This window comes from Eurosta solidaginis, chromosome 2 (assembly GCF_040869045.1).
Source record: "Eurosta solidaginis isolate ZX-2024a chromosome 2, ASM4086904v1, whole genome shotgun sequence".
Classification (NCBI taxonomy): domain Eukaryota; kingdom Metazoa; phylum Arthropoda; class Insecta; order Diptera; family Tephritidae; genus Eurosta; species Eurosta solidaginis.
In genome coordinates this window covers 267,733,992-267,747,365 of record NC_090320.1, presented here as the reverse complement: position 1 = coordinate 267,747,365, position 13,374 = coordinate 267,733,992, and the positions used below count along the sequence as shown (strand labels likewise).

General features: G+C 34.5%; 1 protein-coding gene across 15 annotated transcripts in view; it reads right to left on the bottom strand.

Annotated features, from left to right (window-relative positions):
• The window catches only part of bun (bunched), a 594,108-nt gene that overhangs the window by 384,812 nt on the left and 195,922 nt on the right, over positions 1-13,374 (bottom strand). For 14 of the 15 annotated variants that reach the window (XM_067767880.1, XM_067767882.1, XM_067767885.1 and 11 more), the window contains one exon: positions 9,548-10,501. The exons of the other annotated variant lie outside the window; for it this stretch is intronic. In XM_067767880.1, coding sequence (XP_067623981.1) covers positions 9,548-10,501 — 954 coding nt within the window. The remainder of the gene's footprint in view (positions 1-9,547; positions 10,502-13,374) is intronic. 15 annotated transcript variants of the gene reach the window in all.

Below are 13,374 nucleotides of genomic sequence, written 5' to 3'. Positions count from 1 at the left end.
CACCAAGTTTCACGTTTTTATATTGGAAACTAAGGGAAAAATGGCTAAAAGTCTTTCTATCTGAACGACCGGTTGTATGGGATATATATTATATATAGCTCCGATCGAAATGATTTTTTCATGAAATCTTCTATGATATATTAGAATAAAAATCACCAAGTTTAACGCTTTTATATTGGAAATTAATGGAGAAATAACATCCTTGTGCCAAATTTCATTGAGATATCTCAAAATTTGAGGGACTAGTTTGGGTTCAAACAGACAGACGGACGGACAGACGGACATGGCTATATCAACTCATTTCGTCGCCCTGATCAATTCGGTATACTTAATGGTGAGTCTATCTTCTATATTTCTCAACGTTACAAACATCGGACCAAAGTTAATATACCATTTCATGTTCATGAAAGGTATAAAAAGGTCAGCAAACGCGTTTAAAGCTTTCACACATACTGCTGGCCCTTGTATAGTTAGTGTGAATGGAGTGAGTAAATAAGAAATCTAATTGAGTGACTAGGGTGAGTATTTAAGTGGTTTTGCGAAGATAAACACTTGTGCAATTTCATCGTACGTGGCAGTAAGGTTATTCAGGCAATATCACTCTGCAACCAACAGCGCAATAAAGTGAACTCAAAACCAAAAATTTCCAAATTTAACACAAAAATGTTCAAGCAAAGTTTATGCGAAAAAAAGTTCAAAAATGCGGGTGATCAACATTTTACATCCATCAGTGCGCTAAATACATAGCTACATTTTTTTTTCTTTTATTTTCCCATTTCATTTGTTCGCGCTCCATTCATGCATTCTCCATTTGTTTACTGCACGTGCAGGCACATTTGCCCTTGAACCTGATCAAAATTAATTTGCGGGTGCATAACTTAAAAATTTTTAATTTTTATTTGTTGCATTGTGTGCAGCACAGCACGCGCCTGTGCGACTGATGACAACGTACCTTGTTTCTGTTATTCGTCTTGCACTCAGATTTTGCACTGTTTTTCTCTGTTGGCGAGTTCCGACGTACACCAGAAATTAGTTTAATTTTGTTTTATTTTATATTGGCTTTTTTATGCGCAGAAAACATTATTTTTGCACAAATTTACTCTTTCTTTATCACTAATATTTTTTTTTATTCCTTTTTTTCGAAAATTTGAAAACATAAACGTTAAAATTTGAAAGATAAAAATTGATGTTTATAATGATTTAAAGTGCTAAGGTTTCCTCGTTGTATTTTTATAACAAATTTACAAAAATTTTGTTTTGTGAATATTCGAAACTCCACAAGGCATTAATTAACCATTATGAAATCATGAAAACCCAAAATAGATGTGCAGAAGTTCTACACGCAAATGTTCTAGTTTTATTGTTTTGTTGACGCATGCGCAGTAATATTTACATATTTGGCAGCTCCATGCAGCGACTTAAGTCAAAATTTGAAGATATTTTTCTAAGCTCAGTAAAGTTGAATATCTCTAGAGCCGTACACAATAAAAACACAGATTTTCCAATTGCATTTCAGAAAATGTCAACTGTATCAAGTGTATTTCAGAAGAAATTAATGGATTTTCTAAATGCATTCCAGAAAACCGCAAACAAGTTTTAGCTGACCACGTACTTCCTGCAACTCAGTATGAGTAAATTTGTCAAAACTTTGCTCTAAAGTTGTCCACTTCATTAAAAGTTGTTGCGCCCATTCAGCAGCACACTCTCTCTTGGATGAGTCACGACGCATTTGCATCCATAGCACACTTAATATGCTTATATCAACGATCTCTTGATGGAAGCCTAAGTTCCAGCACGCTAGCGTTCCCTTACATTTTAATATCAATTATTCACTATTTTATCATATTCACAAATTAATTGATTTTATTGAAACTTTTTAAGCGAATGTTTCGTTCCTAACAGACTTTTGTGTTTTCTGGAAAACATTATAGATTTTTGGAAATATGACCATTTCCGAAATTCATTTGCCTTGTTTGAAATACTCTTTCCATATTCTGAAATACATTTGCAGTTTTCTGAAACTACAGTTAGCTTTTTCTGAAGTAAAATTGAGGTTTTCTAAAAAAACAATTGGAATATCTGAAATACACTTGGTTTTTTCTAAAATACATTTGACCTTTTCTAAAGTAAAATTGAGGTTTTCTAAAAAACAATTGGAATAACTGAAATACAATTGGTTTTTTCTAAAATACATTTGACCTTTTCTGAAGTAAAATTGAGGTTTTCTAAAAAACAATTGGAATATCTTAAACACACTTGGCTTTTTCTAAAATACATTTGACCTTTTCTGAAGTAAAATTGAGGTTTCCAAAAAACAATTTGAATATCTGAAATACAACTGGCTTTTTCTAAAATACATTTGACCTATTCTGAAGTAAAATTTAGGTTTCCAAAAAACAATTGGAATATGTATCTGAAATACAACTGGCTTTTTCTAAAATAAATTTGACCTTTTCTAAAGTGAAATTGAGGTTTTCTAAAAAACAATTGGAATATCTGAAATACACTTGCCTTTTTCTAAAATACATTTGACCTTTTCTGAAGAAAAATTGAGGTTTCCAAAAAACAATTGGAGTATCTGAAATACAATTGTTTTTTTTTTTCTAAAATACATTTGACCCTTTCTGAAGTAAAATTGAGGTTTTCTAAAAAACAATTGGAATATCTGAAATACACATGGCTTTTTCTAAATACATTTGACCTTTTCTGAAGTAGAATTGAGGTTTCCAAAAAACAATTGGAACATCTGAAATACAATTGGCTTTTTCTAAAATACATTTGACCTATTCTGAAATAAAATTTAGGTTTCCAGAAAACAATTGGAATATCTGAACTACAACTGGCTTTTTCTAAAATAAATTTGACCTTTTCTAAAGTAAAATTGAGGTTTTCTAAAAAAAAATTGGAATATCTGAAATACACTTGGCTTTTTCTAAAATACATTTGACCTTTTCTGAAGTAAAATTTAGGTTTCCAAAAAACAATTGGAATATCTGAAATACAATTGCCTTTTTCTAAAATACATTCGGCCTTTTCTAAAGTAAAATTGAGGTTGATTTCGGAGATGCATTTCTACTTTTCTGATTATCTTTTGATTTTATCTGAAATATAGTGGGTTTCAAAATTTCTCTCCGCAGAAGCTCACCACATTCACTTCGGAGAAATTTTTTTTAGAAAAAAGCGAAACATCTAAGCAATCGAAATACGAAGCGCGCTCAGGAAGGTAAGCCTACGAGCTCAGCAAAAGGCAGTATTCCTACAACTTATGTACTGAAACGTGAAAATAAAACATACAGGCCGATTTTCACTAAAAAAAAGACAGAAGTTCGCATTCAGCAGCTGTTGTTGTTGTTGTTGTTGTAGTGATAAGGTTACTCCCCGAAGGCTTTGGAATCTGGTATTTTATTCGCCTCTTACGGCAGGCATACCGACCGCGGGTATATTCTGACCCCCTAACACGCTGGGGAACATTCAGCAGCTCGAAGTCTGTTGTAAAATAAAATAAGTGTAAGGCACGATAACCTCCGAAGAGATTTTAGGCCAAGCTTCCAATTTGCGTCGTGCTCCTTTTAATTTTTCTTAGTTGAGTTTTCACTGAGAGCTTTTCATGGCAGAAGTACACTCGGAGTGCTGCCACTTCTAATTTAAAAATTTTTTTTCTAAAATTTTGATGTTGCTTTGCGCGGGGCGTGAACCCAGTCTCTTTGGTGTGGTAGGCGGAGCATGCTACCATTACACCATGGCGGCCGAAATCTGTTATATGACACATTCTCATAATTTATGGTATCGGATATTACAAGCGAATAAACTGTCATTACTGCGTAGTAAGGTTATACCCCTTTCAGCGAATCTGCGTCATAGTAAAGCAACAGCCAACCTTAAGAGTGGCCTTACCATAGACGTATTTCTCAAAACAAACAAAACAAAAAATACAATCATTGTCAGTCTTGTTGACCAAATTACGCAGAAGGCGCAAAAACCCACAATAACAAACGCAAACAAAAATTTTTAATAACTCACAGGAAGCTTGCAGGCAAATACTTATGAGAACTTTCAGCAAAAATGGCGATGACATCATTACCGCTTTTATATTACTTCCATCATTTCCTTCGCATTTCTTGTTTGACGTTATTATTGGCAGCCACAACTTTTAGTTTTTTTATAGTCTGATACGCCACCACCAAAATCTGAATACAATGGGGCTTGTAGTTTGCTGAAGATGGCTCAAGAAGGTGCCAATGGCTTCGAATATTTGTTTGTATGTATGTAATGCTTTTATATATATATTTTTTTTCTTTTGGTGTTATTGACTTTCTTTGAGCTTGTTAAATATGTGAGTAGGTCGTTTTTTTTTGAGTTACTTAATTTTGTTACTCCATTTAAAAATTAACGCGCATTTCCGCAAAAAGGCGTCATGTGAGCTACGTTAATTTTCTACTACGCATTAAATTCTCCAATGCATTTCGCAAATAAAAAGGTGGCCGTTAAAAAAAAAATATTGTGATAATTTCTAAAACTATAAAAATTCAATGGTTAACCACCCAGAGACCTTTTAACTTCAAATCGAAAATTATCCACATTCGTGCTTCTGGAAAGTGGGGGAGGATATCTCATTTATTTATAAAAATATCTTATCTCAGAATCCGAAGTGTACTTAATTAAGGTTGCCGGAGGGTGTTTTTGAAAACGATTATTGGAAATGCAAACCTGTCCTTTTTCAGATGACGTAAAAGGTTTATAAATTTATGAGCCTCTATATGAATCAGCCTATGAAAAAGGGGTTTTTGGCTCCTAACTCCAGAGTTCGAGGGTATATTGGAATTTCTAAGTACCTAGTGCTCTACTCTACCTACAAATTGCTGTATATCTCGCCAAGAGTATTTTCACTGTCAAACAATTCTCTAAAATGCAGTTTTCTCAAGGAGCGCAAGGGGAATTTTCGCTAAATAAAATTTTGAGCTTATTTTAGCTGCCAAAACAGGGCCCGTATCGTGTTATATGATCATGGATGGAAAACAACTTTCAATCAAATGATAAATATGAATCTGTCAAGGTTATCATAAAAAAGATAATACATTATTAATCTAATAATGATGAGTTGCACGAGCTTTACGCAGACATCAACATAGTTCAACGAATTAAAACGCAGAGGCTAGGCCATGTTGTGCGAATGAAAGACGACGCTCCGGCTAAGAAAGTATTTCTATTGGAACCCGTCTATGGAAGCAGAGCAAGAGGGCGGCTCCCACTCCGCTAGAAAGACCACGTGAAAAATAATTTAAACTCCGTTGGTGTCACCAATTGGCACTAGTTGGCAGAGCGAAGAAGCGACTGGCGCGTCTTGTTGGACGGTCATAACCGTTTAAACGGTTAAGCGCCAATTAGGTAAGCACGTTTCACGTTTTACCTAAACCCTTGGCACCGTTTCAGTGCTATTGCGATTTAAAAAATTCGATCAGGGATCTATAACACGATACGGACCCAGGAATTAGCAAAAAAATCTGAGGTGGTTTGACTTCGAATTGAAACATAGTTCAGGCACCCCGTGAGGGTGTTTTTGATTGGGATACAAAAGTGCAAACTCAAAAAATTCAGGGAAATCCAAATAAAAAGTACGAAATTTTCCTAAAGTTTTCTATAATTTTCGAAAACGTTTTGGGCATTGGTTTGTATAGTTTTAGTTACATAATTTATAGAAGAGCTGTTTCTTACAATCTCGAAACTAAAAGAACGAAGAATACAAATGACGAAATTTGGTAAAAAAAATCCCCCTGCCAATTCTGTTGCATATTAGAGCTTACGATTTCTTCTCGAACACAAGCGACATTTTGGAGACCCGAGCAATCGAGAACTCGACTTATCGCGAGATTCTCGACAAAAAATTAATTGCTGTATGGACAGTATTTATTATACACTTGGTTTTTTTATTTGTGGCTTTTTACTTGATTTTATTGCTTTCCAATGACAAGTCAAAATATATTTATTATACATATAATTTGGTTCACAATATTTTATATCCGGCTTCTCGCGGATTCTCGAATATCGAAATACTCGGAATACTCGAGAGGTTCTCGACTTTCAATTCAGTCGCTGCATTGGCAGTATTACATACATTTCGGTGTTTTTTACTTGTGGTTTTGTGGACATTTTCGTTTGTGATTCAGAAGAAACCGTGAGCTCTATATAAAACAGCCAATGAATCGATTAAATTGAATTTCGAGAAGCTCGCGAGCCTTACGAGTAGTTCGAGATTCGAGAATCTCGCGAGAAATCTCTTTTGGAACAAGTTGGAGAAATCGTAAGCTCTATTGTATATCACTCTACCTCAAAATTTTGTTTCAAAAACGCTGGGATCGTTTCCATCTACGAGGATCCAGTTCAACCTCAGCAAGCCGCCTCTGTAGTAGAGAAGCTGGGAGATTATCTGATTACATGCGGATACTAGGAATAATCCACAATAATAAAACTAATAATATTACAACTATAATAAAAGCATTAAAGAAGTAAATATCAATTAAATCTATTTTGGGATAATTTCATACAATAAAATAAAGTCGACAATAAGTTAATTACATTTTCAGGGGAGGTAGGGCATTTTATAAAAAACAAAAAAAACAAATTCTGATATAGGACATTTTTAAACCGAATTACGCTGTATTACGAAGATAGGGCGTTTCTGAAAAACATAAAGAGTTATACAGTTTTCTTCAAACAAATTTAGACAATGTTGCAAACCAACAACTGACATAAGTTTCACTCAGCCATTATAATATAATGATTATATCGATGTTTGTTTAATACTGTTTTCACACAGAAACTTAATGATCTCATTTCACCTTCTAATGAAATCGTAAATTTTTTGCTTTCACACAGAAGTAACTGATCGATTAGTATGAAGGATGAATAAAAGCGAATAAAATGACAATGCTATATGACAGACAATCATGGCGGAACGATACTAGGTGGCAGCATGGTGACATACCTACATACGTAAATAACAATTCCATGTACTTTGTTTTTGTAAATTCGATGGACAAATGTCAAAATCGTACTGCGCCGGAAGTTGATGTATCAAATCAAATAAAAAAAGGTTATAATCAGCTGTTCGATGCGGCCACCTTGTATCGTTCCGCCATGCAGACAATGACATTTACTTTGACAAATGACATTTTTAAGCACTGAACGCACCAAAAACTAAGAAATTGAACGCTCCCAACAGAGTTGCATTGTGGTTTTGACTTCATTAGGCATTCGATTAGCTACTAATGAAATAATTATAGATTCGAATTTTGTAGGGAAGATTGAGCTCAATAAGCGTCTTAATGTAGAAAACTGCCTTTATTATTCAATAAGCCGTCTGTGTGAAAACAGTATAAACCAGTGGTCGGCGCGCCATAGCTCAATTGAGCCACACTTGCTTCACACATATTATTACTCTCCATCGTTTAGTAGTTAGCGAGACAGCAACGAATAAACACCGAGCACGCCTGTCGCAAAAATGTTAACACTCCCCATGAGAAATAGTGTGATGGGGAAACGGAACTGATAAAACATATTTGGAGTCGATTTTTACCTTTTTAGATTTGTTTTAGGTAATCAGTTTTTGATTATTTTAACAGAAGTCTGACAGTTTTATTGAGGGTTCACTTTTTTTCTGAGCAAAAAAAAAATTGAACTTCTACTCTGCAAAATATTATAAAGTGTTAAAAGTAACTTAGCATAATAAGCAAAAAATTAACATGAATGAATCTTTGTGTTTTTTTTTTTTTTCAAGTCAGCCACATATTTTTTAAACACTTTGCACTTTTCTGGTTGCAGCACCTGCATTAGTTTCGGAGATATCATGTTTTAAGTGAGTGATTGCCACTATTGCGCTATTTTCCTTGTGAAGCCGCTTTGAAAATCCAAGTTTTATGTGCATTCACATGCAAGAATATCGGTTATTCTTCGAAGAATAAAATAAAATAAAGAAATCCCCAGAATATCAAATTGGCACCAGTTTTTGTGCCGTAACCTAAAAATTGTGAAAATTTTATAAAAATGAAGAAAGCGCAATAAATTACAAACATATACAACAAAAAATAGATCCATTAGTCAAAACGTATCCAAAACAGTAAATAAAATCTACAAAAACTTAATAAATTCTCCAACTCAAATATTTTTAGGTTATGAATATGGCGAAAAACCAAAAACCAACTGGTTGGCTATGGTACGGTTATGGCTTTACCGTTATGGTATGGCACCATTAATCGATTACATTGTTTTCCATAAGGTTGGTTTGATCAGCTGTTTTATCTGGTTATGGTTAAGTCACCATTAACTGGCCCTTGGTACACTCACATTTAAATTTTTGACTGGTGTAAACGTATTGAAAGCTTCATAAACATGTTAAGAATTATAGCAGAGTGAACACGATACGCCTCATGCATAACAAGCGAGCATTTGATCAGACTAGATTTTTAAGATTGGTATTTTGTATGTGTGTGTCAATACATGTTGTTGTGTTATAGGCGTATTAATTTCTAAAATCTTGAGTATGAATCGAGCTGAAAGCTTTAACAATATTTTATTATTGTTATGACATATTTTTCCTAATTGTATACATTTTTTGAGCTTCATTCGAACCCATGATCTACATGAGCCACCTTTTACTGGAAAAATGCTCAGTTGCTATGCATGAAACATGGTGTTTCTGATTTGATAAACAATTTTTTTTTTAAATAAGATACTTATATGTTTTGTTGTTAGAGATGATCTATATTTTCTTTTTAAATCAACTACGAATTATCATGCAAAACCCAGATCTAACTGGAACTAAGGTTAATTACATGTTATTCACTAGAAATATATTTCTTATTAAGATATAAAACCGAAAGGAAAATCTAATTAGTTAATATAGACAGAGAGTGAGAAAAAGAAAAAAAACCACATGCAAAATGGGAAATAGGTTCTCTTGCAGAAATGGGCGATCTCAGTGAATAATGAGAAAAACTCAATGTAGGTTATGAAAGAAAAATATACAAACGCTGAGTTGCATAAAATGGGATAAATTGTATTACCAGAATATGAAAACGTTGTTGACGGAAACTGAAAAAATTGTGGGCATTGTAAAATGGATTCACGATTGTGCAGTTCTTATTGCCAATTTGTATTGTACTTATATTAAGAATCGAAATGAGTTTTAGAAACGAATTCAACAAACAATCAAAATGCATGGAAAAAATTGTGTGTGCAAAAATGAGCTCATTTCAGGAGAAACTCAAATTAAAAACAATGCGTATATTTCTATTTGCATGCTGATGAGCACATGAAACGAGAATCCAACAAAAAAGGAATGGCGCTGATCAGAAAGAAATTAAAATATATATATGAAACTCAAAATCAAATTTTGTGCATCTCGGTCGAATGATTGGCTGATGAACTGAGTGATTGATTGATATTGAAATTAATATGTATGAGAACTGGCAGACAAACACACACACATAAAGAAATATGTATGTAGTACGTCGCACGGTGCAGTCAAACGTTAAAGGTAAGACCGACTGACCTGTTCAAAGATGTAGTCGGTGCGGTGGTAAACATCACAGCTGCTGCTGGTGGAGTTGGTGCAGAATTTTTGTGAACAACAGATGGTGCTGTTGACGTTGGTGGGACATCAAGAGATAAAGCGCGTTGAATTAACCGCACATTGCCGGCTTGAATCTGTTGTTGTTGTTGTTGCTGCTGTGGTTGTTGTGTTGTTTGTGTCGCTAAAGGCATACGTTTAATAGTTGCACCAATTGCTTGATCATAACTATAGGACATACGTATGGGCGACTGAGCTTTTGTTGCACCTCCAACAGATGTTTGTGATTCAGGTGAGCCGCCATAGAAAGGCGAGTACGGATAGCCGCTCGTAGTAGGACTGGCGCTATAAGCTACATGAGATGGTGAGGTTGGCAGTTGTGGCTTTTGTTGTTGTTGTTGACGGGTTGTTGGCAAATGTTGTGGACTATTGCCGGCACTTAACGGTATAGGAATGGCACGACTTGTATTATAAATCGTTGGTGAAAATTGATCAACAGCCTCATCTTTGTCCGCATCCTCATCCTCATCATCATCATCTTCATCATCATCATCTGCATTCGCATCATCATAAGGTATGAGTTTATAACGATTATGACCAAGCGCTAAATTTGTATAAAGATTTGTATCTGAACGTCCTGGTATCCAAGGACTGATATCGTTAGCGCTATTCTCTAAATCTTGTTGTGATGGTGTTTTCATATAATAAACTAGCTGATCTGGCTTTAAATTGTTATTGTTGTTGTTGTTGTTGCTGTTAATAATAACATTATTCATATTTGTGCCAGTACTATTGTTTAGCAAAAAAATAGTACGATCAATTTTTGTCATATTCATTAGTGTTTTAGACATAGCTGGCGTTAGATGTGGTGTGCTGAAAGCTCTCTTACGACTATTACCCTGTTCTTGGTATATAGCTTGCGATCGACTGGAAGCACTGCTTTATGCACGAATGATGCATGATGGTGTGCAAATTTTAATTTGCGAAAAATTTTCGAATATATTATTTTCGAGAATTTTGTTTGATTTTTCATAAATTGTTTTATTTTTGAAAACCATAAGTAAAAAATAGAAGAATAAAATTTCCAATTAGATAACTGAAATAAAACATACGATTTGCATGTATTGAGTTAAAAGGAAGAGACGGATGTTTAAGAATGGGACAGAAGGGTACATGGATGGTTTGTCAAGTTAAGTGATCAGCCTGGAAAAAATGTGGTCTTTGGAAAATATTTGAGAGTACTTTAATTAACAATAACACTAAGTACAAACACACACAAAATTGGCAATTTATTATGCAATTTATCATATAATAAATTGCCCATTTAAAAGAATTGCGTAATAAATTGTTTCAAACTGCAAATGCAACCTTGTAAAGTGTGTTTATTGAGTAGATTTAAACATCAGTTACGCATGGCTCAACTATATGGTTGGCTCATCTCATCAGCTGATTTTATTTTTTTCATTTCACTGGAGTAGGGCACAAATCACACACAGAACCGCATTCACGAGTTCAAAATTGCTTCGTTCTGCGCATCCACGTCACACTTTACTGCTTGAGCGAATGAAAGAAAGAGAGAAAAAAACAGAAAAATGAGGTAAAAATTGCCCATAAAAAACAGCTGATCTTTTGTTTACATGCGCAATGCGCAATCTTGTGTGTGTGATTTGTGGGAGTACGGATGGTCAAAAGAAGATGGCAAACTCAAAATGAAACCAAAACATTGAACACATTTTCTTACAACACACAAAAATTTCAGAGTTTTATGTTTTCATTCCATTCCATTCGCCTAATACCAACACGCACATTTTGACAGTCTGAACAAAGGTATGTTGCTGCTGTAGAGATGAGCCAACAAGCTATCAAATTACTATTGTGTAATCTAAATTGAGTTGTATGAACACCACTCAATTTAAATCGAAATTGCCTCAACTTATTTTTCTGTTTGAACATAGTAGTTACGTTCCATTGAGACTTGAGCGAGATACGGATAGAAATTTAACATGCAAATGCAACAACGTTGTGATCCCCATATTTATCTGGTTCAATTTCTGATCCGTATAGCAGTTCTGTTCGTTTCGTTTTCTGTAGTAGATTTTTTTCTTTTGAGTTGGTAGCACTCATGGCTCAACTATATGGTTGGCTCATCTCTACAGCAACAACACACCTTTGTTCACATTGCCAAAATCAGCATGTAGGTGTTAGACGAATGGAATGGAGTGAAAACATAAAACTTAGCAGCATTTGTATGTAGTAAGAAAATGTTGTAAATTCGTTGGTTTCATTTTAAGTTTGCCATCTCCTTCTTACAATCCCTACTCCAGTGAAATGAAAAAAATAAAATCAGCTGGTGAGATGAGCGAACCATATAGTTGAGCCATTGTAGATACAAGATTTCGCCATATTTAAAAGCAAAAACAATGACAGAGTAAACAACTTGAAGATGATGTAAGGAAAATAAATAGTTTGCTTACGTACAAAACTATTTAAATGTTAATAATTCTATCAGTATCTTAAAATTTTGTGTACGTTTCTACTTATTTTCAACGAAACAGATGTTTTTTATTAGTGCTGCCAGCTCATATAAAGTTGATCCAGATCGTTCCAATGAGATTTGAGCCAGAGCCAGAGCTCGATAAACCAATGGAACGGCCCTAATATAAGGGTTCATTAGGGATGACATTTTCGCTGGCGAAGCGTAAAAATTTGACAAAATGAACGCCGCGTCGATAACGAGGCCAGAGTATGCAAATGAACAAAAAAGACGTTTCATGGTATGAAATCGATTGTAAAATAATACAGTACTACGCCGTTACTCGCATTGTTCCGTATTTGGTTTAGAAAAATTGTACGAAAAATTGCAAAACGTTTGTTTTATAAGGAAATATGCGATAGAGAAAAATGTATGTACAACCGTATATTCTAGATACGTTTCGATGGGGTTTTGTACCGTGAACAGGCAAGACATTTAGCAAACATTTTAGCTTTGGGACAAAATTATGGAATTATTTCGGCGTTTTGTTTATGAAATTAACTAGCATAATTTTAGGATTATTTGCAGCATAATTTTTTCAAAATTAATATTGCCTTGAGTTTGTGAATACTTCGTGGCTATCTTCAACAGGTTCTATTAATGGGTCTTCTTCGGGATTTAATTTAATTTAATTTATTTATTATTACGGCTGTTTAAGCCTAAAGCTCAAACTACTAAACACAGTTCATTATTAAAATCACTTAGTTCTATTGAATATGCTGTCGGAATGCCATGTGATTCCGATCAGGATATTTACTAGCATGACAAACGGACGTGTCTGGGAGTCACCCTTTTAAGGGAGGTTGGAAAGGACGCGTTTCCAATTCTCCGGTGCTCCCAGCATAAGCCAACAAAATTTTGAACATATATTTTCATTTATGACGCTGTCGGAATGCATGAAGATTCCGATCAGCACAGCTCAACATGTAATGGGAGGTTAGAAAGGACGTGTTTCCAAATGCCCCCTGTTCCAACTTTTGTTTGGCCATATTTTATTTTATTATGAGTGGCATCTCAAAGTGATGAGCAATGTTTATTAGAAGGTTGAAAAGAACCTCTTTCCAACCCTGTCCCGAATCACGCTGAAAGGACGTTGTGTACCATAAACGCAGCAACTGTCTGCCTGAGACTGCGATTTCGAGGTTTCGTGCGATCCATTTTTTGTTAATCATTCGGCAGCTTAAGGCTTGGCTGGTTTTGCATTCCCCATCATGTTTTTTACAGTGATCTAGCAAATTTTTTTGTTGAATGGTTTTAAATTGTTACTATTTTTTAT